Source organism: Mauremys reevesii, unplaced genomic scaffold (assembly GCF_016161935.1).
Source record: "Mauremys reevesii isolate NIE-2019 unplaced genomic scaffold, ASM1616193v1 Contig2, whole genome shotgun sequence".
In the NCBI taxonomy this organism is placed as follows: domain Eukaryota; kingdom Metazoa; phylum Chordata; order Testudines; family Geoemydidae; genus Mauremys; species Mauremys reevesii.
The window spans coordinates 1660359-1685516 of record NW_024100826.1 but is presented as its reverse complement, the minus strand read 5'-3'; the positions used below and the strand labels follow the sequence as shown (position 1 = coordinate 1685516).

The window sequence follows — 25158 nt, the reverse complement described above, 5'->3', positions numbered from 1 at the left end:
TAGGGGGCAGGGGCTGGGCCATGCCTGGCTGTTTGGGGATGCACAGCCTCCCCTAACTGGCCCTCCATACAATTTTGGAAACCTGATGTGGCCCTCAGGCCAAAAAGTTTGCCTGCCCCTGATCTAGTCGGATTTCCTGCATAACCCAGGCCAGAGAGCCATCCCCAGGGATTCCTGCCTCCAGCCCAGAACTGCTGCACTAGAGCAGATCCTTTAGAAAGAGCCCCACTGTGAGAAGAAAGAATCCAGGGAGAGGAACCTGCTTGCCATGCCCTGTGGGAAGCTGCCCCAAAGGATGGCACATTGCTTAGAGTCTGGCGACCTACTGAACAATTGTATCAGTGTCCAAAATGGCCTTTCGTCCCAGAGATGCTTATTTTCACCCCTTAATGTTCATTTTTTCAAATTTTTCCATTTTTCATCACTCCCCCCTATGAACATTTGAGGTTGGATTTTTAAAGGTTTTCCTCTCTCATCTGCATTTTCCGTGTCAAAATGGAAACACGATGAAAGGAGGAGGAGGGAATCGAACATTTTCCAACCCAAACATTTTTGAGAAAAATGTGTGAAGAATTTGGAATAAAAAATAAAAGTGCTGCTGTGTGACAGTTACTGTGAAATTGTCAATAGTATTCACGGAACCTCAGAAAAGGTTGCGCCTCGTTCCCAGTTTGAGCTTTGCTGACTTCATCCATCGGATCTCATTCTGCCTTTGCTAGTCTAAAGAGCCCTCCCGCACCAGAATCATCATCTCATCTAGGTACTTATTGACCAGGGTCAATCACCCCTTAACCTTCTCTTTAACAACCCCAGGTAGATAAATAACATCAAACAGACTTTCCCAGAGTTTGCCTCATTCTTTTCGCTCTTTCCTGAACCCTGACCAGTTTTTCTGATATGGTTACCAGAACCAGACATGCTGTTCCTGTAATGGCCTCATTAATGCCATACACAGAGGTAACACCACCTCCCTCCTCCTGCCGGACATTCCCCTGCTTGTGCATCCAAGGATCACATGAGCTATAGCATTGAACTGGGAGCTCATGTTTGTTTGGTTATCTACCATGACCCCCTAGTCCTTTTTCATTCCAAGATACAGTCCCTCCTCCAGTATGCATGGCCTATACCTAGGAACAAAGAATGTATGTTCTTGTATTTGGCTCTGTTAAAACGCACCTTGTTCACACGGGCCCAGTTTACCAAGCAATCCAGATCAGTCAGTCTAACTAACCTGTCCACATCAGTATTTACCACTGCCAATTTTGGTATTATGTGCTAACTTTACCACCAGTAATTTTGTATATTCTTTTAGATCAATAATAAAAATATCAAACGGCTTTGGGCCAAGAGGGGATCCCTGCAGGGCCCCAACAGAAACACCCCTATTGGATGAGGATTCCCCAATTATAATTACTTTTCAGCTCTATCAGTTAGCCAGTTTCTAATCCATTTAATATGGGCTAGGCTGATTTTGCACCGTACTGTTTAATCAGATTATCCTGCAGGACTAAGCCAACTGCTTCACAGATATCAATGTATGTTACATCAGCATAGTTGTCTTTACTATCAAATTTGTGATTTCATCAACAAACAGGATATCAGGTTTGTCTGACACGCCCTATTTTCCAAAACACGGCTCCCTGGCATTCATCATGGTACCACCCTTTAATTCTTTGTTGTATACCATCTAAACCTTTCCATGATTTTGCCCGGGATCGGTGTCAGGGTAACTGGCCTATAGTTACCCAGGGCTCCTTATAACTCATTGGCACAAAACTCTAGAGGGAAGTGGAATCTACAGGCCAGGCTGGACAATATCCATGGGAAGTTTTGGCATTGGGCATTGCCAGGGAGATGAGGCTAGAAGGGCCCATAAGTCTGATCCAATGTGGGGGGATACAAAGCTAGATGGGCCCAAGGGTGTGATCTGGCCCAGCACGGAGGAGGGAGATAGAGATTGGATGGGCTTGTGGGTCTGGTCTGGCAGAGCAGCGGGGAGAGGGATACCAGGCTGGATAGGCCCGTGGGTCTGATGCGGGCGGTGTCCCCCGTTGCCATGGTTGGGTGCCTGTTCTGTGCGTGGTGGAGCGTGGCCTAGCCGGGGCGTCTCCCAGGCGAGTTCTGACACACGGGCCTCACCTCACCCCATGGAGAGACAGCACAACAGAGTGTAAACAGTGGGAGACTCCCCCGGTGCCCGAGGACAGGGAGGGGGCATGATGCAGGGCATCCTGCCAGGGCTAGAGCCACGCAGCGGGAAGGGTGTGAGCTGGGAGATATGCATGACAGAGCAGGGGTAGGGGGTGCAGACAGGGAGAGTGGGAGCCCCAGTCCCCAGAAGGGGATGTTGGCGGGGTGGGGGGCAGAGAACTGGGCCCAGAATAGAGAGGGGGCTGGGGATGAGACAGAGACCCCAATCAGGGAGAGGCAGAGGATTTGCAGCTCTTCCCTGCACTCCAAGAGCTGCCTCCTGACTCAGCCCCCAGACCACATCAGCACAATACAGAGCCAGATCCTATAACAGAACATGCCTCAGCCATTTGTCATCCCTGCTCCCTCGTGTGCTGGGGGGGGGGGGGAATTGAGTTACAACCCGCCCCCCCCCCAGGTCTCCTGGGTGGGAGAATCACTTTTGGGAGCCTGTCATTTACCAAGACCCTCCCAAGGAGGACAGAAAGGAATCAACCCCCCACCCCTCTGGGGAGACATCTAAGTTGGGGGAGGGGAGGAGAGCGACTGCACAGGAGGCATGGGTGGGAGAAAGGGGCAGGAGAGGGGGAGAGCTGAGGACAGGCAGAGATGGGCGAGGAAAGGGGAGATGGGGTCACAAGGCTGTGCCCTGCTCCATAGCCCTCCCTGTACTCACATAGGTGCCGGCGAGTGTGCGCAGCTGGTGTTCCAGATACCTGGTGAGGTCGTAGGTCTTCTGGATGGACTGGCCGGCGCCCACCTCGTCTGTGCTGTTCAGGGCGGGGATCGCAGGCAGGTTCCAGAGTGCGGCACACAGGAAGGCAAAGATCCCCCAAGAATCTCCTGCAGGGAACACAATGACCAGCTCAGGGGGCTGCAGGGGGCGCTTTGACACAGGCAAGGGCAAAGCCTACCTCTGTTGAGCCCTGCCCGCCCCAGCAGGGGGCGCTGGGACATTGGGTAGGAGGAGGCACCTGTGACTGCCCAGACCTGCCCTCCCCAGCAGGGGGCACTGTGACACCAGAGAGAGGGTGGGGCTTCCTCTGCCCAGCTCCATCCTTCCCAGCAGGGTTATTGTGACATTGGGTAGGAGGAAGAACCTGTGGCTGCCTAGCCCTGCCCTCTCCAGCAGGGGGTGCTGTGACATGAATTTGTCTCTGGAGCTGTCACCCCACTGCTCTGCCCCAGGGCTGTGTTCAGGCTGGGTCTGAATGTGCTCTGGCTGGCGGTTGAGGAGAGGCAGGTGGGGTGCATTCTCCGGGGCCATCCAGGCCAGTTCCCCGGCCCAGTGGCCCAGGGAGGCAGGATGTCTCACATTCTCCTCCACACAGCCCTGAAAGGCCTCCAGCCCCAGCTGTTCAGCCAGGTATTTTTATGGGTGTCTCACACACCTGTTTCAAATGAATGATAAAGCCTGTAGAGCACTCAGGGAAGAGCTGGGAGCAAGAGGCAGATGCTGTGGGTGTCGGGGAGTCGAGGCCCAACTGGTCTAACAGGCCTTCTAATGTGTGCCTGGCCACCTCCACTCCTCCCCGCCTGCCCAGTCCAGGGCTGAGTATCTCTTCTGGGTCCCAAACCCCAAGGGAAAGGGGGATCAGAGGGTTCAGAGCTGGAGGTAAAGGACTCTCTTACTGCTTCAGAATGCGTGATTTGGTTTGATGCTCAGCTAAACGTGGGGCCAGGGCCCACTGGAGGCGTGGGGTAGTGGGTGCTGCAGGGGTGCAGGGCCCATCAGGAGCTCAGCAGCTGTGGTTGGAGCTCTTGGGGCTTTAGGGTGTAGGGAGCCATCAAGGTTTGTAGGCTTAGAGGTTCAAGAGCATGGTGGTTTCAGGCTCCAGAACCATGCAGTGTTCCAGTGTCTCACTGCAGCTCCGCTGGGCTTGGCAGGAAGGAGCTGTAAAGGGAGACACGCCTGCGTAGGCTGCTGGCTCTTGGCCATGGAGGGGACGTGCCCATTACTCGTGCTGGTGCGTGAATCCTGCTCAGGAAGGTGATTCTCACCTGCGATGAATCACCCATGAGACACAAAGCCCAGGCCCTGGCCACTTGCACGCTTCATTAAAAAGCATCTTGCAGCACTTTGCCTCAGTCAGGTGTTCACGCCGTGCCCTGGACCAATCCCAACCTGGGCAATTCCATTCTGCCTCCCTACACCCCTTGCACTTCCTCTGGAGATGGCCTCTCCTAGACAGCATCACAGTTGAAAAACAGCTGATAAACAGCTCCATGCCCCACTCTAGAGGAGGTTGCATCTCAGCACTGCATGAGTAATCCCTGTTTATACAGCTGCTGGGCCCCAACCCAGAGGTGGCTACATCTTGGCACCAGACAAGGGATCCTTGTATAAACAGCTGCTACATCCCCCCAGAGGCAGCTGCATCTCAGCTATTTTAACTAAGCCAGGACTAGCCAGCACTCCATGGACAATATGGCTACTCTCAACATCACAGCATCAGTGGGTATAGCACTTGGATCCTCCTACTGATGAAGCCCATGTGTGGGCCACTGAACTAATGGAGAATCCCCATTTGCTATCAGAAGTACAGAACCTATGACATACAGCTGAACAGTTCCAATTCAGCTCAGCAGATGGCAACAGTCTCTGTCATACACCCCAACGGGAATAAAATCAAATGAATCAGAGATGACATCAGGCTGTGACTTCATAGCATGAGATCTCTCCTTGCCCCAATGCCCCTGCAAAGCAATCAATAGGCTGACAGCTTGCTAATGAGTTATGGTAAGCTCCATGCTGACTGGCTGAGGCCTCTCTGATATCACAGCCTCCTCACACGTTAACAAAAGAAACATCCCGGACATGTTGTAGAACAGCAATTGGAATTTAACTAATCGGAGGGAGTGAAGGGTGAGGGCAGGGAGGGCTGGGGGTGGCAGGCAGCAAGCAGGCCTCTTCCCTCCTGCCCCGCTGCCTCACCTCCCTTTCATCCCCTCTGCACCCTGCCAGCAGTTTGAGGGACGGAATGCACTCCTGCCAACTCTTAATCGAAAAAGTGTGTCACGCTCGCAGAGCTATTTTCCAGAGCTGGGGTTGGCAGAGCCCAGTGATTTCTAACCCAGTGTGGGGAGGGGCTAGACAGCAGGGCCAGGCCAAGAGCCAGGTCAAGGAGTCACCTGCCAGGGGGTTCTGTTTCCACAGCCCCCCTTCTTCTCTGGCCCACTTCTCCCCTCACCCTCTGCTCCCTGCACAATCCCTCTCCTGCCTCCTTCCCTGGTTTCCTCTCCCGCTTGCCCCCTCCCCTGTTCCCCATCACCCTCCTCCCCCCATCCTTTTCCCTCCCTCCCGACCCCCTGCAGTGAACCTTCTGGCAGCCCCTCCCTGCCTGTTTGGCAGGGCAGAGCGAGCGCTGGAACATGGGCCCAGAGTGGAGCTGGCCCCAGTTCAGGGGAGGAAACAGGCAGCCCATTAAAGCGAGGTGTCACATGTTCCTTCACCTGGGTCACTTGGCCTGTGCAGTCGCTGTGCTTTCCCTTTAAGAGCCCAGTCTGCTTAGCTGCCTGGGAGGCACAGACCCAAAGGCTGCAGCCAGCAGCTTCCCCAGTGTTGTGCATGTGTGTACTGGGGGTTGGGGGACATGCACTCCTACCTTGGTGCTGACCAGCTAGGGAACCGCCAGGAGAGCCAACCAAACGGCCCAGCTAGCCTGACGTTGCCCCCTTCCTCCCCCCCCCCCCCCCCCGACACTGTAAGAGGCCAATGTGCCCATCTACTCTGCTGTCCCTCAACCCCCTGCTGCACCCGATCACACCAGGGCTGGTCTAGCCCCCACCCCTCTCCATGCCATGCTGGATCAGAGCAATAAGCCCCCTAGCCCAGGACCCCATGCCCATTCCTTGTTACACTAAATCAGACAATCCCCTTTCCTACCAAACCCAGATTAGACCAACCAGCCCACCCAGCATGATCTTCCCTCTCTCCCTCCAGCCCAGCTACTACCTGTCAGACCAAAGGGCCCATCTAAGCTGGTATCTCTCCCCACAGACACCAGGTTGGATCAGACCAATGGGCCCTTCTAGCCCAGTAAGTACCATTTCCCATCCTGCTGTGCTGGATCAGACCAATGGGCCCTAGACTGATATTCTGCCTCCCTCCATCTGTTTCTTACAAATTGCCCAATGCACCTCACTGCACCGTCCTGTGCCATGGTGCCTAATTCTTTCCTGTTCCCCAGCTGGGAATCAGCTCAGGCCCAGAAGCCTGAGAGTGCAGAGCCCACCTAGCTCCCCTCCCTAAAATCTCTCCCTATTCCCATGAGCCTATATCCCCTCTTCTAGGAGTGCAGAGAGCTCTCCGCCTCAGGACCAAACTGCAGCAGTGAGTCCCGCAGGTGGAGGATCAGTTAGGAACACTTGTCTGAGTGCTCCTTGATGATGGGTGAGAGTCCATCCCAGCCCCTCGCTCACATCTCCCCACACCAGCCTGAGTCTCTCTCCTCTCCTGGCATATCCCCATGCTGGCGAGCAGGCCCTGTCTCTTCCCCATTCTGGCAGCCAAACACTTTTGGGCCTCCCCACAGACACCATTGCATGGTGCCTGGGTCTTTTCCATGCTGACTCAGGGCCTGTCAGTGCCTACAGATAACTTCTTTGCAGCATGGAATTCTGGCTGCCAGAGTGTCCCCCCTGCACCTGCCCTGCAGCAGCTGAATTCGAGGAAAGGTCTGGAGGGAATATGCCTCAGATTGTCCCCATGTCCTAATTAAACTGACATCACTGGCTGGTGTTAACACGTTCCCCAAACCTCGGAAGACCAGGTGCCCCCTTCAGGCAAATACAAGCAATAGCATCCGCCTTGTGGTTAAGGGCCTACCCATATAATCTTACGCCTGAAAAATATGCTCCCCCCCAAACTCTTTCTGACATGCTCTGACCAGCAGTGAAAGAGTTAACAATGTTGACACTTAAAGTGGCATCTTGGGCATGTGAGTGAGTGCCCACTGAAACCAGCAGGGCAGTTCACACCTCAGCACCTTTCTCTGGGGCTCTCTGCAAACTCAGGCTGCATCAGTTACACTTGGTTCATATTTACAAGGTTTTCTTCCCAGCCAGAACAGCTGGAGCCTTACTCTTTTTAAATGAAAGCTGGCATCCTTGGGAACAATTGGGAGGCCTGCCTATCTGCCCAGAGCCCCCTGTTATCCCAGTCCTGGGCTCCTTCCACAGCTGTGCCAGTGCCCATCAATCCAGACCCACAGCCCCTCTGTTATCCCAGTCCAAGGCTCCCTTCTCCACAGCTCAGCTGATGCCCCTTGATTCCAAACTAGTTTTTCAGCCCCCCACACTCAATACATTGGGAAACACTGTGTTAAGACCTGGCCAAACCTCAGCATTTATGCATCCTCCTCCTCCTTTATATGTTGCTTTTATCTGTAATGCTATGATGATAGCAGCACCTAGAGGCACCAACCAAGATCAGGCCCCCATTGTGCTGGGTGCTGCACAGATACACAGCGAGTGACAGTCCCTGCTCCAAAGAACTGAGTCTTAAAAGACCAGACACACAAAAAAGGACCATTATCTTCATTTTACTGGTAACTGAGAGGTGAAGAGCCTTGCCCATGCACCCACAGGAAGTCTGTAGTAGAGTGAGGAATTGAACCCACCTCTGGTGGGTTTCAGCCTATGAGTGCAATCACAAGCCCAACCTTCCTCCTTAAATCACATAACCAAATCCAACTCTCTCAGGCAGTCTACTCTTCCCAGCCAGTGATATACCCTTCCTTCCTATTCCCTGATCCTCTTCTCTTAGCAACTTTTGCACAGAGGAACAGCTTTTCACACCACGCACACTTAGCCTGTGGAACTCACTGCTGCGAGATGTTACTGGAACTAAGAGCTCAGCAGGATTAATAAAAGGGTAGTGCATTTCTAGGGAGAATGAGAACATCCAATTAGAACAGCAATGATTCAAAATAGGCAAGAGCTTTGGGAGGGACCAAACCCCTCCTTCTGCAGGGCAAAGCCAACCCCCAGCTGATGGGAGCTAGAGACTACACTGGTGGGCATGTTATCCCGTAACTCCCCACCCCAGGGTTTCCTGCAGCTCCCTTAAAAGCAGGTGGTATGGAGCACTGTCAAAGATGGGATACCAAGCTAGATGTGCCCCTGCTCTGATAACTGCTCTGTCTTTACCCATCTCGGCGGCACCCCAGGATTCCACACAAAATCCAGAGAGGGAGCTTTATTGTTAAGCCTTTCCAAGGACTCAGTGAAGCTAGAGAGGGCCCCATTATCCTGCCCACCCCCAACAGCCAGGCTGCTGTGTCCCTCTCCTACTCCCAAGCAGGGGGTCTCTTCTCTTTCGCATGGTAGTACTAAGAGTAAGAGGGTTCCTGCTCTGGGGTGATGCAGACCCCCCCCTCACTGACACTGTTTTGTGAGTGGTTCAGCCTTGTCACTCTTGGTGAGGTCATCAGCTCCCAGGGATTTATTGCCCTCAACAACTCCAGCTGTTCTACTGCCTACTGTCTCTGGAGCAGGGCCCCTCCCTTGCTCCCCGGACTCCACATTTAACAACACTTTGCCTTTCAACAGCACCGTCCAGACTGCAAGAGCCTCATGGGCAGGGATGGAGGCTGTGAGAGGCCTCTTTAGAAAGGAATGTAGCTTCACAAATCCCATGAGTCAGCCAGTCAGGATCACTTATGCCCCACTCTTACAAACAGGGAAACCGAGGCACACAGAGGGGAAGGGACTTGCCTCAGGTCACACAGTGGCAGAACTTGGAGAGAATCCAGGAGTCCTGATGTCTAGTTTGGTGCCCTGCCCTTTCTCTCCTTCTGCCTACGTAGTAACATCCTATGGTAGGTGGATTGCCTTCAACTGTCCTCTATCCCGAGTGGGACCTCATGGTCTTGACTCTGCCTTTATGTCTCTTTACCTTCCTGTTTTAGAAGACTGGGGACCCATACTGAACACTGAGGGTCCATCTACACTGCATTTAAAAACACGGGGCAGCAAGTCTCAGAGCCCAGGTCTATAGACTTGGGCTTACGCTACAGTGCTAAAAAGTGCAGTGTAGACATTGTGGCTCAGGCTCTGAAGCACAGGGAGCGGGGTGGGCCTTAGAACCTGAGCTCTGTAAGGACGGCCCCTCAGCTTTGTTAGGACAAGACTGAGCTCCCATAAAGGTGGGGGCTCCTCATGGGAGGAAATGCATTTACCATGCCCTTAAGGAACATGGAGACTGTTCAGGGAGAGAAGATAGATACTGTGCCATAGGGAGGTGAAGTCCTGGGAATTAGGGGGTAGAAGATGCTCTAGGACTGCAAGGACCCCAGCTCATGATGGAGTGAGCCCTTTACCTGCAGCCAGATGGCAATAGTTTTCATTTGAGGACAGAGCCCTTTCCGGATTGTAAGAGAACGGCTTGGGCCCTCCAAGAGTTGAAACAGTCCACATTGGTCAGCAGGTCATCTACCCTTCACACTGCTAGGGGAGTGTCTGTGGGTTGGGATGCAGACTCCTCCCTTGCAGTTGACTCAGGAGGCCTGAGAACAGAGGCAAGCAGATAAGGTTACTCCTTGGTCAGCTGCAATGCGATCTGGACAATAGTGCTGATGAGGCCACAAAAAGGCTCTTAGTAAAACATTGGCTCTGTCCAGTCTGCTCTTCCTTGTGACTCTGGGGATCAGAGGATCTAGACTGTTCTCAGTGGTACCTGATGACAGAACAAGGAGTAATGGTCTCAAGTTGCAGAGGGGGAGGTTTAGGTTGGATATTAGGAAAAACTTTTTCACTCGGAGAGTGGTGAAGCACTGGAATGGGTTACCTAGGGAGGTGGTGGAATCTCCTTCCTTCGAGGTTTTTAAGGTCAGGCTTGATTTAGTTGGGGATTAGGTCCTGCTTTGAGCAGGGGGTGGGACTAGATGACCTCCTGGGGTCCCTTCCAACCCTGATATTCTAGGATGGGTCTCAGATCGTTGCTCTTCTTGGAGAACAGAATATCCACTGGAGATCTGTGGGACCTCTATGGCTCCCTTCCTGAAAAGGGAATCCAGCTCTTCCAATGGGACTCTCTGGTGAGACAAGTGCCTGAAGAGGCAGGGAAGAGGGGGAGGTGGCCTGGTGCAGAAGTGGGTGGAATATCTGCTGTAGATGATGTCTAGTACCCAGAGAGTGGAAGTAATCATGCATCGGGCACTGTGGAAGGAGGAGAGACAAGGTCAGAAGAGAGAGAATGAGGGACAAAGGACTGGTGATGTGATGTATACAGCTCTTGGCTGCACCATCAGAGTTGCTGTTTAGAGGCTGATGCTGGGGGCTGAGGATGTGTGGTGAGGAATCCTGCTCCAGTGCTGCTGAGGTTGTTGGCCAGAGCAGGTTTTGGAGGCAGGTGATATCACCTGTGAGACCGTGTCCCTTGGTGCTGTGAGGGAGCCTGTCTTTGGAAGAGGCTAGGGCCTTGTCAGGTCTGTCACTCAAGAGGTCCATGCCTTCAAAGGCAGGTCTTTAATTTTCCCTGGGGAGGCAGGTGTTACGCCATTGTACTTCAGCAAGGAGTACCTCCTGAGAACCATTCCTGTGGCCATTGTTCTTGCTTTGGTGTCTGAGATATCATGACCTCTCCAAGTGAAAAAGGAGCAACTATATGACCCTTGGGGTGAGTTTGCTCTTAGTTTGTTGTGTCAGATGATAGGTCTGGGGTTGATAATGAGGGTAATGGTGCCTGGTGTCGAGTAGGTGTTGAGGCTAGTGCCTTCTGCATTAGTGCAAAGGCTACTGAGGCCTTAGTAGGCAGTGCCAAGTTTGTCACTTTAGAGTGAACTGCCCCCAGTGACACTGAGTGAGGAATCCGCACCATGCAGCAGGCTGAGAAGATTCCCATCTTGAGCCTGTGATTCAAGGCAGTGCTGAAGCTGAAGTGGTAATGTGTGTATTCCCGTGTCAGAAAAGTGCAGCACAGAGGCTGGTCTCGATACTCCAAGGGGTCCATCAAGGGTATCAGGCTGCAGGCACTGAAAAGCCAGAGAAGTCTCCAGTATCTCTGCTGTCTGTCATGGGGTACAAAGACATGACAGACTGTACATAAAGTTACCCAATGGGTTTCACCATGGCATAGGAGGCACCAGATGTGGGTGTTTGTCTCTGGTATAATTGCTGGACAAGAGGCACGTCTCTTGAAGTTGTTGTGGGGCCCGATGTAGCCCCAGTGAGGGACAAGGGAAGGGCTATCACCAATGGAATCACCTATACTACCCTAAAAGCTAGCTGTTTACAAGGAAAGATCAAGCTAGGGTTAGAGAGCCTCTAGCCCAAGTTCCTTTAGCTCATTGCCTTAGTCCTTCGCCGCCACCACAGAGAAGGGTATATGCCTTTACACAGAGTAAATTACATCACTCTCACACGAGATATCGCATGCACCCTCCTGCAGACACGGCTTTTCTGGGCAGTTCCACAGCTGGACACCAAGGGCACTAGGCCCCACAAATAGGAAGCACAGAGGCCCTCAAAGAACCTGCCCAAGGAGACGTTTAGGTTTGGTTATGTCTAGATTTATAAAGGAAGTGGGGCAGGGTTAGCTGGAAGTAGCTCACTAGTCCTGACCTAACCATGACCCTTTCCCCCTTATCTAGACAAATCCTTAGTGGTTTGCAGGTGGGCTTAGGCCCCTTAAACACATTCAGACGGCCTAATGCAGCAGCAGAATCTCTTATCTGATCCTTTGGTCTGAGCTCTCAGCCTCGCTGCCATCCAGTTCCATAGGCTAACTGCATTGTTTAATAGAGTCATCACTCTGTAGTGATGCAGGGGTAGGAAATGACTTCTGGAAATGACTCCTCAGGCCCCGCTGCCCTCCCCCTGATCTCCTGATCCCTAAGGACGTGGGTTGGGCCTTGCTGTGTTCTCGTACCTGCCCACTGGCTGCTACTGTAGTTGCTCCTGCTTCTCCTTCAGGGCAGTGACTCTAGCAGTGGAGCCCTCAGCAATCTCCCTGCTGCTTCGAAGGATTCGTTCCCTCCTGCTCCCCTTTGGGCTGCTTCTTGCAAACATTGGCAGTTTGTTCTGCTTCCCTCCTGGCCATTTGCTTTCACCAGGCCACTGCGGGCAACACTATTCCTGCCAGCACATCAGACTCAATTACACAGCAGCGCAGCCAGTGAACCAGCGACTCCCTGACCTGACCCAGCTGGGTTACTCAGAACTCAGTCCAAAGCAGCCTCTCCTCTTAGCTGCTCCACAACGAGAGACACAGAAACAATCCTTTATATGGTCTTGAGAAAACATTTCTCCAAGGCCATTCCCGACGGGACGCCTGGACGGGTTATATTTGGGTACTCCGAGTCACCTACTATTAACGCTGCGGCAGACTTTGTTGCCCTCCTAATCGCAACATCTCTGCATTCCTCATCTGTGGTGAGGAAGGCTCCAGGTTCTTTCATTTGCACCTTGCAAGGCTTTGCAGATGTGTCAGTCTCAGCACACCACCCCCGGCTACCTCAGCCCTGGGCTCTGCCCCTCCCCACAGCTTTGCCAGTGCCCCTCAACCCTGACCCACAGCCATCTGCTACCCCAGCCCTAGGTTCCCCCCTACCCCTAGCTCTGCCAGTGCATCTCAACCCTGACATGCAGCCTCCTGCTGTCCTAGTCCTGAGCTCCCCACTCCCAGCTCTGCTGGCTCCCCTCAACCCTGATACAGCCCTCTCTTTTCCTATAAACGATGTTAACTTTCATTAAAAGGCAAAGGCCTCTCTGCAGGATGTTCTTGGGGGCGAGGTGGGGGGAAACAGCCTTGGTTATGGAGCTGCCATCTTAGGCCACAGTCAGACAAAGGAAACAAGATCTGAGCAGAGGGAGGCACCAACGCCCCCTCCCTGTGACCAACCAGTGTAGGTGGTGGCCTCAAGTCCTGTTCTAAAGTGTGTGGGGGGTGGGGGGAAGAGCTGTACAGAGGGGAATCTCTGGGGGGATATACACTGGGGCTGGGAGATCCCCACGACAGGGTTTCACTGGAGTGGGGGGTGGGATAGCTCAGTGGTTTGAGCATTGGCCTGCTAAACCCAGGGTTATGAGCTCAATCCTTGAGGGGGCCATTTAGGGATCTGGTGCTAAAATCTGTCTGGGGATTGGTCCTGCTCTGAGCACGGGGTTGGACTAGATGACCTTCTGAGGTCCCTTCCAACCCTGATATTCTATGAGGGTGACACTGGTCAGCTCCAGAAAGGGGAGGCTCTGGGGAATACTGGCTGGAGGGTGGAGGCAGAGCCCCCTTTGGTGCCTGCTCTCTGCATGTCAGCCCAGGGTAGGGCTGGCTGTGCGGGATGTGGATGGTAGAGGGGGTGATGGATGGGGGAGGCCAGTGCCTGGCTGGGCCCATGGATGGATTGATCCCGACAGATGTTTACAGAGGCAGAGAGAGAGCAGCCCAGCTCGAGGTGATTAGGGAGCCACAGACTAAACAGACCTCACTAATGTGACAGATCCGGGAGGGAGGGAGGGAGGGGGGGAGAATCTCCTGCAATGCCCTTGAACCTGATCCTATAGTGTGCAGGGAGGGAGGGTCTCTCTGGGGCATGGTGGGGGGTCTCATGGGGGGAACAGTGTGGGGGAAGGGGATCTCTCTGGGTCAGGGTCCAACAGGGGGAATAATGTGTGGGGAGGTGGCGGGCTCTGGGGCAGGGTTGGGGTTCCCATGAGGGGAGCAGTGTGTGAGGAGGTGGGGTCTCTCTGAGGCAGGTTGTGGGGATGGTGGAGGGCCTTGGCAGGGAAGACAGGTGTCAGTAGGGTCAAGCGAATTCTATGCATCCCAGCCCTGGCCTCAGCCCCCTGCTACTCCCTTCAAGGAGAGGCATCCAGGCCAGGCTGAGATGAGCCCCAGCGGAGCGTGATGGGCTGGGGTGACACATGGAAAGCTCACAGGAGTCCGAGATGGGTAGAGGCAGGGAAAGGTCCCTTGGTAAGCAATGTGGACACCATGCGAAGACCTCTCAGCTAGTATACCAATGCTAGCAGGGGTAAGAAGTGGTACTTGATAGTCAGGGGCCAGGCCTGACTTGGAGAGGGGCCAGAAGTCATACTGGGGTGTGACATGGAGATCCCCAGCTCAGAGAGGGGTCTGAGTCATATTGGGAATGATGGGGGAGCCCAACTTGGGAGGGAGGAGTCATGCTGAGGCACAAGGAGAGACTCTGACTTGGGGGAAGAGCTGTGAGTTGTATTGAGAGGTAAGAGGGAACCCCAACATGGAGAGATCCCAGGAGGAATAGTGAGAAGTAAAGGGGAGATTCCAACTCGAGGCAGGTCTGGGAGCTATAACCAGACTGCTAGGGGTGGGGAATCCCTTATTCGGGGATGGCCAGAGAGCCCTGTCAGGGAATGAGGGGGAATCCTGACTTGGGGAGGGCTTGGGAGGCTTACCAGGGTGTGAGGGGGGAAACCCAACTCAGGGATGGGCTGAGAGCTATCCTAGGGATGAGGGGGGACCCCGACTTGGGGAGGGACTAGGAGATGTCCTGAAGCCAAAGGGGGCACCCAGACTCAGGAAGAGGCTGGGAGCCACTCCAGAAGTGAGGGGGGACCCCTACTTGAAAAGGAGTTGAGAGCTGTCCCCAGGAGTTATGGGGGGACACCCCAACTTGGGAAGGAGCTGGGAGCTGTTCTGGGTGAGGGGGGAGACCCTAATATAGGGAGGGCCCGGGAGTGGCCCACAATGACCTTTGCAGAGGCCTGCAGGAAACCGCAGCCTGGGATCCCGTCATCTTCCCTGACGTCAGGGGCAGGTTATGAAAGACAAACCAATTAGCCTGTTATTTTATAAAGGTCACGTCTCGTTTCCAAGACTTTTCCCGTCCAACTGGCACCTCACTCAGCAGCCGAGGGAGCTGCCTTCCCCAGACTCCACTTCCCATCACAGCCCCAGGAATCTCCCCGTCATATCTCCCGTGGTGGGGGCGACAATGCTGATGCCCCTCAACCCTGACTCACAGCCTGCCTTTGCTCCCCTCCCCCACAGCTCTGCTGATGCCCCTTAATTATGACTCACAGCCACCCAACTATTCCAGGCCCAGACTCCCCCTCCCCCCCACTCCACTAATACCTCTAAATCCTGCTTCACAGCCCCTCAGCTATCCCAGACCTAGACTACCCCCCCCCCACAAAAAAAACAGCTCTGCCAATGCCCCTCAATCCTGACCCACAGGCCCTCAGCCATACCAGCTCTAGGCTCCCCCCCACATAGCTCAATAGATGCCCATAATCCTGACTCACAGCCTCCCTGCTACTGCGATTCTTCTGTATCCCAGCAGCTGGGAGTATTTGGCTGCCCTGCTGGTGTAAGTACCAGGATGGTTATTACAGATGGAAGCTACGTGATGCCCTTTCACATCAGATTTCACAGTCAAAGATGCAAAGAGATTAAGAAACAAACTACTAGTCAAGCTACAATGACATGGGCATCTGGGAAGGAACTCTCCCTGCTGGCACCAGTCCATCTGGCTGTGCCTGCTCTGTAATGGGACCCCTTCACACTGCTCCCGCCATGGGATCCTGCCCCCAAAAGACCCCTCACTCTGCCCCTCACATGGGTCCCCCTGTGGGACCCTGCCCCCAAATGTGGGAGGCAGGATCCTGCACTGGAAGCTGCAAGGAAAGTAAAGCTCCCTCTACACTAAGTACATTGGGCCGGGAGTGAGTACATCCATCTAGCCACTTTGGTTGGCTGGGCTCTTCTCTAGTGCTGACAGGTTGAGGTGCTTTATGCAAGGACTGCTCCCCTGAGGTGAATGGGAGAGCTCCTCTGGGTGTGCGTGGGCCTGGGAGTGCACAGGCAGGTTGTGTATGTGTGTACCCCTGCCTCTACAAGTGTGTGCGGGGGAGCTGTTCACCGGTGTGGGGCGGGGGGTGCAGGGAGGGGAGTGCAAATGTATAACTCCCCCTGCCTCCTGTGTTTGCTTTGGCCCAGTCCATGGTGGCGTGAGCCCCAGCACAGAACTTAATGGCCCATTTTGACATGTTTTCCTGCTTGCTGCATGAGGGAGGGCTGTGCAGACAGGGCTGGGACAAGATCCTGCGCCCACTGCAGGGTCAGGTTTCTATAGCTTGCCTTGCACGGTGAGACCTACATTTACGCCTGCTGCGTTCCAACCCAAATACAAACACAGTGAAATGGAAGGAAACAGAGCTGGTGAGGAGGATGGAGAGAGGGGGAACAGGAGAGAAAGAGCCAAGGCAGTAAAACAGAAGAGTGAGAAAGAGGGGCTGGGGAGAAGCTGCTGCACTGGGGGCCACAGCTCCCATCCAAAGCACTTCTAGGGTATGTCTACAGTGCAGTTAGATCCCTGCAGCTGGCCCATACTGACTTCAGATCGGGCTAAGGGGCTGTTTAATTGCAGTGTAGATGTTCTGGTTCAGGCTGCAGCACGAGCTCTGGGACCCTCCCATCTTGCAGGGTTCTAGATGCCGGACTCCAGACCAAGCCTGAAAGTCTACACCTTAAACAGCCCCTCAGCCTGAGCTCCGCAAGCCCAAGTCAGCTGGCACGGGACAAGCACAGGTTTTAATTGCAGTGTAGACGTACCCCTCCAGACCTCCTGGGGCCGCGCTGCAGGTCTATGCCGAAGGGGAAAGGGGTAGGCCTAGGACTAGTAGGAGGGATGGCATTATGCTTGGGGCTGGGCCTGGTGCTGGCATTGAGAATAGGTTTGGGGTTAGAAATGGAATTGAGGGGGAATGAGAGTGAATGTGGTTAGGGATGGGGTCAGAGGAGGGTTGAGGTGAGAGCAAAGAGGAAATCATTGGGAATAGGGTGGAGGTGACATTGTGCTTAAGGTTGGATTATAGGTGAGTGTTAGGGTGCAGATAAAGCTGTTGCTTGGGTTTAGGGAAGCATTGGGGGAGGGCCCAGGTGTAGGTGAGTATTAGGGTGCAGATAAAGCTGTTTGCTGGGTTTAGGGTATAGGGAAGCATTGGGGAAGGGTCAGGGTGATTAGGGTTGGGTTTCAGTGAAAATGTGGGTTGGATTTCTTGTCTAGTTAAGGGACAGGATGTCGGCTGGGGCAAGAGTTAATATGTTGGTGGTGGGAGGGAGTTGGAGGTGGGCTTAAGGGAATGTGAGGGTTAGATGATGTGTGGGCTTGGTTGCAGGTTAGGGTATTGGTTGGGGTGGGATTGAGGTCGGAGTTAGGGTGAGATTAGGGTTGTGTTCGCATGTGGGGTGAGGGTTAGGACAGTGGCTGCAGTTAGGATGTGGGCTGGATGGAATCAGGGTGAGGCTTAGGGTTAGCAGGGCTGGTGCAACCCACTGGGCGACCTAGGCGGTCGCCTAGGACACTAGCATTTGAGGGGCGGCATTTCAGGCCCTTCGGTGGCGACCGCGGAGGCCAGATCTTCGGCTGCCCTGGTCGTCGTCAGCATTTAGGCGGAGGGACCTGGGGCAGGGGGGCGCGGGGAGGACCGCCTGCAGCAAGTAAGGGGTGGCGTGGCACGCAGGGGAACAGCTCCCTGCCCCAGCTCACCTCTGCTCCGCCTCCTCCCCTGAGCATGCCACCCCGCTCTGCTTCTCTCCCTCCCAGGCTTGCGGCGCCAAACAGCTGATTGGCGCCGAGCGCCTGGGAGGTGGGAGAAGTGGAGCAGCAATGGTGTGCTCAGGGAGGAGGCGGAGCAGAGGTGAGCTGAGGCAGGGAGCTGCCGCACAGCTCCCTGGGCCGAGAGGAGCTGCCGCGGGGGGGGGGGGGGGAAAGGGGGCACTTTAGGGTGGAGGGCTGCCACAGGGCTCGAGGGGGGGGGGCGCAAGGTGGAAGTTTCGCCTAGGGCACAAAACATCCTTGCACCCGCCCTGAGGGTTAGGCTTCAGGCGAGGGTTTGAATGACATCAAGGCATGAGCTTGGCTCAGGAGTAGATTAGCATTAGGCTGTGGGTTGGGGTTGGCTGAGAGTTAAGTGTGAGCTGGGGTGACGGCTAGAGTTGGAGTGTTGTGGTTATGGATTTAGGTATTGATAAGCATTCAAGGGACATTAGGGCAGTGGCTGGGGTTAGAATGGGGGGGGGGGGTTAAGTTAGGTTGTAGGCAGGGGCTGGACTGTCAGTTGGGTTTAGAATGAAGGTCCATGATCAGGTGGGGTTGGAGTTAGGGGGTTGCCTGGGGTTAGGTTTACACATCATGGTTGTCTCTGCATCTGCTTGTTACCCCTGAGCATATTTCGGGCTGAGAGAGCAGGAAAGGCTGGAAGTGACCATGTGTGTGTGGGGGGCCCTGGAGTCTCTTGCTCTTAGAAATGGGAAGTTCATTTGTATAAATAATAAAGGTTTCCCGGCTGTGCAGAAAACGGCTTGTGAAATTAACCAGACAATGGCTGTGCTTTCCAGGGATTTTTCAGTTCTGAGGTAAGCTGTGTCACGGCAGGCAAGAGGAAGAGAGATGGGAGAGGTGGGGTCAGACATAGAGGGACGGGGAACAGAGAGAGGAATGACATAGAAGAGGAATGGACATACAGAGGGGAGAAAGAATGAGAGCTAGGCCTTGTCTAAACAGGAAAGTCACACCAGAGTAACTTTCCATAGATCAGGGAGATTAAGACTCAACATACAGCTGGAGGACAAAACCATGATCACAAGAACATAAGAATGGCCATACTGGCCATTGGTCCATCTAGTCCAGTATAATGTCTGCAGACAATGGCCAGTGTCAGGTGCTTCAGAGGGAAAGAACAAAACAGGGCAATTATCAAGTGAGAGATCCCCTGTTGTCCAGTGCCAGCTTCAGGCAGTCAGAGGTTTGGGGACAACCAGAGCATGGGGCTGCATCCCTGACCATCTTGGCTAATAGTCATTGATATACCTATCTTCCAATTTAGCTTATCTAATTCTCTTTTGAATCCTGTTATATTTTTGGCCTTCACAACATCCCATGGCAACAAATTCCACACATTGACTGAGTTGTGTGAACAAATGTTTCCTTATGTTTGTTTTAAACCTGCTGCCAATTAATTTCATTGGGTGACCCTTGGTTCTTGTGTTATGTGAAGAGGTTGCTAACACTTCCTTATTCACTTTCTCCACACCATTCATGATTTTATAGATCACTATCATATCCCTCCTTAGTGATCCCTTTTCTAAACTGAAGAGTCCCAATCTTTTTAATCTCTCTTTGTATGGAAGGTTTTCCAGCCCCCTAATAATTTATTTTGCCCTTCTCAGTACCTTTTCCATTTCTAATATATCTTTTTTTTAGATGGGACAACCAGACCTGCACACTGTATTCAAGGTTGGGGGTACCATGGATTTATATTGTCGCATTATGATATTTTCTGCCTTATTATCTATTCCTTTCCTAATGGTTCCTAATATTATGTTGGTTTTTTTGACTGCTGCTGCACATTGAGCAGATGTTTTCACAGAACTATCCAGGAGGACTTCAAGATATCTTTCTTGAGTGGTAACAGCTAATTTAGACCCCATCATTTTGTATGTATATAGTTGGGATTATGTTTTCCAATGTGCGTTACTTTGCATTTATTAACATTTAATTTCTTCAGCCATTTTGTTGCCCAGTCAGCCAGTTTTGTGAGATCCCTTTGTAACTCTTCACAGTCTGCTTTGGACTTAACTATCTTGAGCAATGTTGTATTGTCTGCACACTTTGTCTCCTCACTGTTTACCCTTTTTCCCAGATCTTTTGTGAATATGTTGAACAGCACTGGTTCCAGTAGATCCATGGGAATCCCCACTATTTATCTCTCTCCACTGTGAAAACTGACAATTTATTCCTACCCTTTGGTTCTTATCTTTTAACCAGTTACTGAACTATGAGAGGACCTTTCCTCTTATTGCATGACTGCTTACTTTGCTTAAGAGCCTTTGGTGAGGGACCTTGTCAAAGGCTTTCTGAAAGTCCAAGTACATTATATCCATTGGATCACCCTTGTCCACATGTTTGTTTACACCCTGAAAGAATTTTAATAGATTGGTGAGGCATGATTTCCCTCTACAAAAACCATACTGACTCTCCCCAACATATAGTGTTCATCTATGTGTCTGATAATTCTGTTCTTTACTATAGTTTCAACCAATTTTCCTGGTAGAGAAGTTAGGCTTACCAGCCTGTAACTGCTAGGATTGCCTCTGGAGCCCTTTTTTAAAATTGCCATTACATTAGCTAAGTGATAGCTTACATACCACAGTTAGTAGTTGTGCAATTTTATATTTGAGTTCCTTCAGAACTCTTGGGTGAATACCATCTGGTCCTGGTGACTTATTACTGTTTAATTTATCAGTTTGACTATTTGATGATTTAGTAGCAAGAGTTTTTGTTGAGTCTCTTAATATATTTACAAAGCAAGGTTCTACGGCAGATTGCCCTGCAACATTAGAAATACAGGAACAAGTGAATTTCAAAATTGACCCTGGAGCGGAGCCAAGATAATCACAGATCACATATGAAAAATGATTAGTGACTGCCCAATGTTAATATAGAAAAATACAACTTAATAAAGCAGGAGCAAAATGAAGCAGGCAAAGCCCCACTGGCATTGTTAAGAACAGATACCACTCAGAAATAATGGGACAGGAAGCCTCGTGTGTGCTTAGGTTAAGGAGACGGCTGCAAATACAGATGATCAAACAGGTGTATAACTTGTCTACAGAACAGGATGCAAAAGATATTAAAGAGTTTCATGAGCTGTTTAATGGACTGGGACACATTTAAGGATATTATACGTCATGCTGATATAGATCCCAGTCTACCACCAAAAATACGTGCACCGAGTCAAGTCCCATTAGCACTGAGAGATAACATAAAAACTGAACTTGGCCAGATGGTTAAGTTAGGCACTATTGGGCTAACAGTGTGGTCGCCATGTTACATTCTACATTTAAACATATTCAGGATTTCTACAGATCCAAAAGTTTTGGATAAGGCCACCAAACATGAATGCTTCCCCAGGAGGACAGTTGAGGAGCTCATGTCTAGACTTCAAAATGTAATAATAATTCACTTTTGGAAGCAAGCCAAGCATTTTGGCAGGTCCAACTCGGCAGTGAAACTGCAAAACTCTGAACGTCCGACTTCCATTTTGGTAGACATATGTTCAAACAATGTCCTTTCAGCCTTGCCTTGTGTCCTGGATCTTGGGGGAACTGGATAGAGTGGAAGTATTAATCAATGATCTGCTAAGTTGGGTTGAAAATGATCAACAAAATGTCAGGATGGGACACATTCTGCAATGGGTCACAGTATTGGAGAGGAGAAATGCCAAATTGGGCTGAATGAGTTGTGTTATTTAGGACACATACTCAGTGACATAGGAATTCAACCAGACCCAGGAAAGATGGAAGGGACTGGACAAATAGAAAGAGACAAAGAGGTCTTACATAGACTGATTGTTGGATTAGCATAGCTAAGCAAATTGATCCTTCATTTGCGCAGTTAGGGGCTCTACTCAGAATGCTTATGGAGGCCAGTTCAGAGTGGCACTGGGATGTAACTGGCAAGAGAAAAACCTTTGGGGAATTAAAAAATGTCACAGAAGCACCAGTACTGAAATATTTTGAAATTAATAAAGAGCCTAAGATCTCAACTGTCACCAACTCTACTGGGACAGGAGCTGCCCTTCTGCCAGATGATCACCCAGTAGCAGATGCAGACAAAGCATGGGCTAAAACCCAACAAAATTATGCTCAATTGAAGTGGAAATGCTGCAATTGTGCATGATTTTGAGCTGTTTCATGAGTATGTTTATGGACAGAAACCTATTGAGGTTGAGAAAGACCATAAGCCATTAAAAGCGACTTTACCAAAACCTGTAGGAGAACACTTCAACCTCCCTGGCCACACAATAGCAGATCTTAAAGTGGCCATTCTGCAGCAAAAAAACTTCAGGACCAGACTTCAAAGAGAAACTGCTGAGCTTCAGTTCATCTGCAAATTTGACACCATCAGCTCAGGATTAAACAAAGACTGTGAATGACTTGCCAACTACAGAACCAGTTTCTCCTCCCTTGGTTTTCACACCTCAACTGCTAGAACAGGGCCTCATCCTCCATGATTGAACTAACCTCGTTATCTCTAGCTTGCTTCTTGCTTGCATATATATACCTGCCCCTGGAAATTTCCACTACTTGCATCGGATGAAGTGGGTATTCACCCACGAAAGCTCATGCTGCAAAACGTCTGTTAGTCTATAAGGTGCCACAGGATTCTTTGCTGCTTTTACCAAAACCATTGTGCAAAGCAATGTCCAGGCTTCAGACAGTGATTGTGAAATTGCAAAAGAATTCATTGAGTGTGAAATGCAGACCCATGAGGAGCTTTTTATATTAGGCACACTTTTAAACTCCTATCAACAGTGAAAACAAGGAGCTACAGGAAAAGAAGTTTGAAGTAATATGACCCATTCATTTCCATAACAAAAGTTGACAAGTTCCAGTGAGAAACACCAAATGACCCAACCTCATGAGAACAGAAGAGAAGAATTCTAGACGGATAGTCAGTGGAAAAAGCCCAACCACCTCCAAGTATAAAAACTTATTGCAGCCAGAGATGGAATTGTTGCATCAGATGGCATTCTGTCCAAATGACATCATATCATAAGCATGAAATCACAAATGCAAAGCATCTTCCACAGTACTTATTTGGCTATCGAACCATGTAAGAATAGAGACCAAGATGCCCTATTGTAGCCAGGCATGAATGCTGCCATTAAAGAGAACATATCTGAGCTTGAAGGCTGCAATCGATACAGGAAACAGAATGCAAAAGAACTAAAACCATATGAGATTCCTGAACTCCCTTGTCCAAAGTTGGTGCAGTTCTAGTTGAACTTAACAGGGAAGTTAATTATTAATTAACTCTTATTAATTGACTTCTACTTAATTATTTTTAAATTGAACTGTTGCACAAAACATCAATCATAAATTGCACACCATAGGTTTCTAGATGAGTTAACAACAGAGGATGGTCCCCAATTCACGAGTGACTTCTTTCAGCAATTGTCTTCAATTCTCAGTTCAAGCCCTTACTTTAGTCAAAAGGGTTAGCTGAAAAGTCAGTACAATAGCAAAGGATGTGATTTAAGAAATCTCCTGACAGATCTAAGGGATCTATACTTAGCACTGTTAGGATACCCCAACACACCTCTCAAAGTTTCATTAGACTTACTAGGTCAGAGACTCATGGGCAGGACGACAGATGCTTCAGTGGCAGCACCTAAGGAGCTTTGTGAGCCAGACAGAAAATACTATGACAGGCTTCCCAACAGTGACCCCTATTGCAAGTGGGAGTGAACATTAGACTCCAAACAGAAAGTAGCCAGTAACATACCAAAGCAACAGTTGCACCATCCACACCAACGTCATAACCACCCTAAGGGCCAATCTGACAGGAGGCATTTAAACAAAACCAAGGCGACACTAGCTCGCTGCTGATGTCCTCCCTTTAGCACATCCAGAATGCTATCAGCTCTTGAGTGCTGACAGAAGTAATGCATGCCCACTCAGTCACTGACAATGAAAAACACCAGGAGTAGCAAACACAGCTTTCCGGGGCAGATCTCCAGAGGGCTGGCTAAACATGCCACCACGGAACAAGCCATTCTGAGAGCAAGAACACACACAAAAATCAAAGAAAAAACTAATTCCCAACTATCCCTCCTCTATCACATTCTCCTTCCTCTTTCCCACTCTCAGCCCCAGAGACCTCATTCCATCCAGTCTCCTGACCCTCCTCGAAACTACTCGCATGCCTGCCCTCAATCTCTCACTCTCCCCAGCTCCTTCTCCTCACAATACACACATGCATTGGTCTCCCCTACTATAAAAGCCCCAGACTTGACCCCACCTCTCCCTTCTCCCCTTATATCCAAATACACTGGGCATGCAGATTACACCCACAGTTTTAAGCTCTTTTCCTTCTTCTCCATTTTAGACCCCCTCCCACTGAAATAGCTCTCATCAAGATCTCTAACAACCCCTTTATCACCAAACTTCAGGACCTCCACTCCAGCTTCCTCTTCCTAGATCTATCAGCTGCCTTTGATATTGTCAGCTATTCTCTTCTTCTTATCTTATCATCCCTTAGCTTTTCTGACTCTGTCCTCTCCTGGTTCTCCTCCAACATTCAGATCACCTTGTCAGTGTCTCATTCAGTGGCTCCTCCCCCTCCTCTCTCCCGCTTGCAGTGGCTCCTGGGTTTTGTCCTTGATTCCCTCCTCTTCTCCCTTACCCCCTATCTCTGGATGATCTTAGCTACAAACAAGGCTTTTACACCCTCTTGATCATGATGACTCATAGAATCATAGAATCATAGAATTCAAGATCAGAAGCGACCATTATGATCATCTAGTCTGACCTCCTGCAAGATGCAGGCCACATAAGCTGATCCACCCACTCCTGAACTAATTCTCTCCCTTGACTCTGCTGTTGAATGCTCCAAATCATGATTTAAAGACTTCAAGTAGCAGATAATCCACCAGCAAGCGACCCCTGCCCCATGCTTCGGAGGAAGGCGAAAAACCTGCAGGGCCACTGCCAATCTACCCTGGAGGAAAATTCCTTCCTGACCCCAAATATGGCGATCAGCTGAACCCCGAGCATGTGGGCAAGACTCTCCAGCCAGACCCTCTGGAAAAGGCTAACAATATCCCAACATTGATCCTTTGTACTAATTACCAGTGTGGCACATTATTGACCTATTGACTAAACCCGTTATCCTATCATACCATCCCCTCCATAAACTTATCCAGCTTAATCTTAAAGTCATGGAGGTCCTTCGCCCCCACTGTTTCCCTCGGTAGGCTGTTCCAGAATTGTACTCCTCTGATGAGGACCTCTCATGACCTCTCTCTCTAACCCAGACCTGTCTCCATCCATCCTATCTTTCCGACATCTCCTTGTGGATGACCAGCCAGCAACTCAAACTTAACATGGCCTAATCAGGGCTCCTGATCTCCTTTCCTCACTCTTCCTTCTTTTTCTATCATGGTGGACAACACAACCATCCTCTCTGTCATTCATATTCA

General features: G+C 51.0%; 1 protein-coding gene across 3 annotated transcripts in view; it reads right to left on the bottom strand.

Annotated features, from left to right (window-relative positions):
• Positions 1–25158, bottom strand: part of CLCF1 (cardiotrophin like cytokine factor 1) — a 51791-nt gene that overhangs the window by 5203 nt on the left and 21430 nt on the right. For 2 of the 3 annotated variants that reach the window (XM_039517937.1, XM_039517939.1), the window contains one exon: positions 2867–3033. In XM_039517937.1, the coding sequence (XP_039373871.1) occupies positions 2867–3033 (167 nt within the window). The remainder of the gene's footprint in view (positions 1–2866; positions 3034–25158) is intronic. The other variant, XM_039517938.1, reaches the window with a different exon arrangement.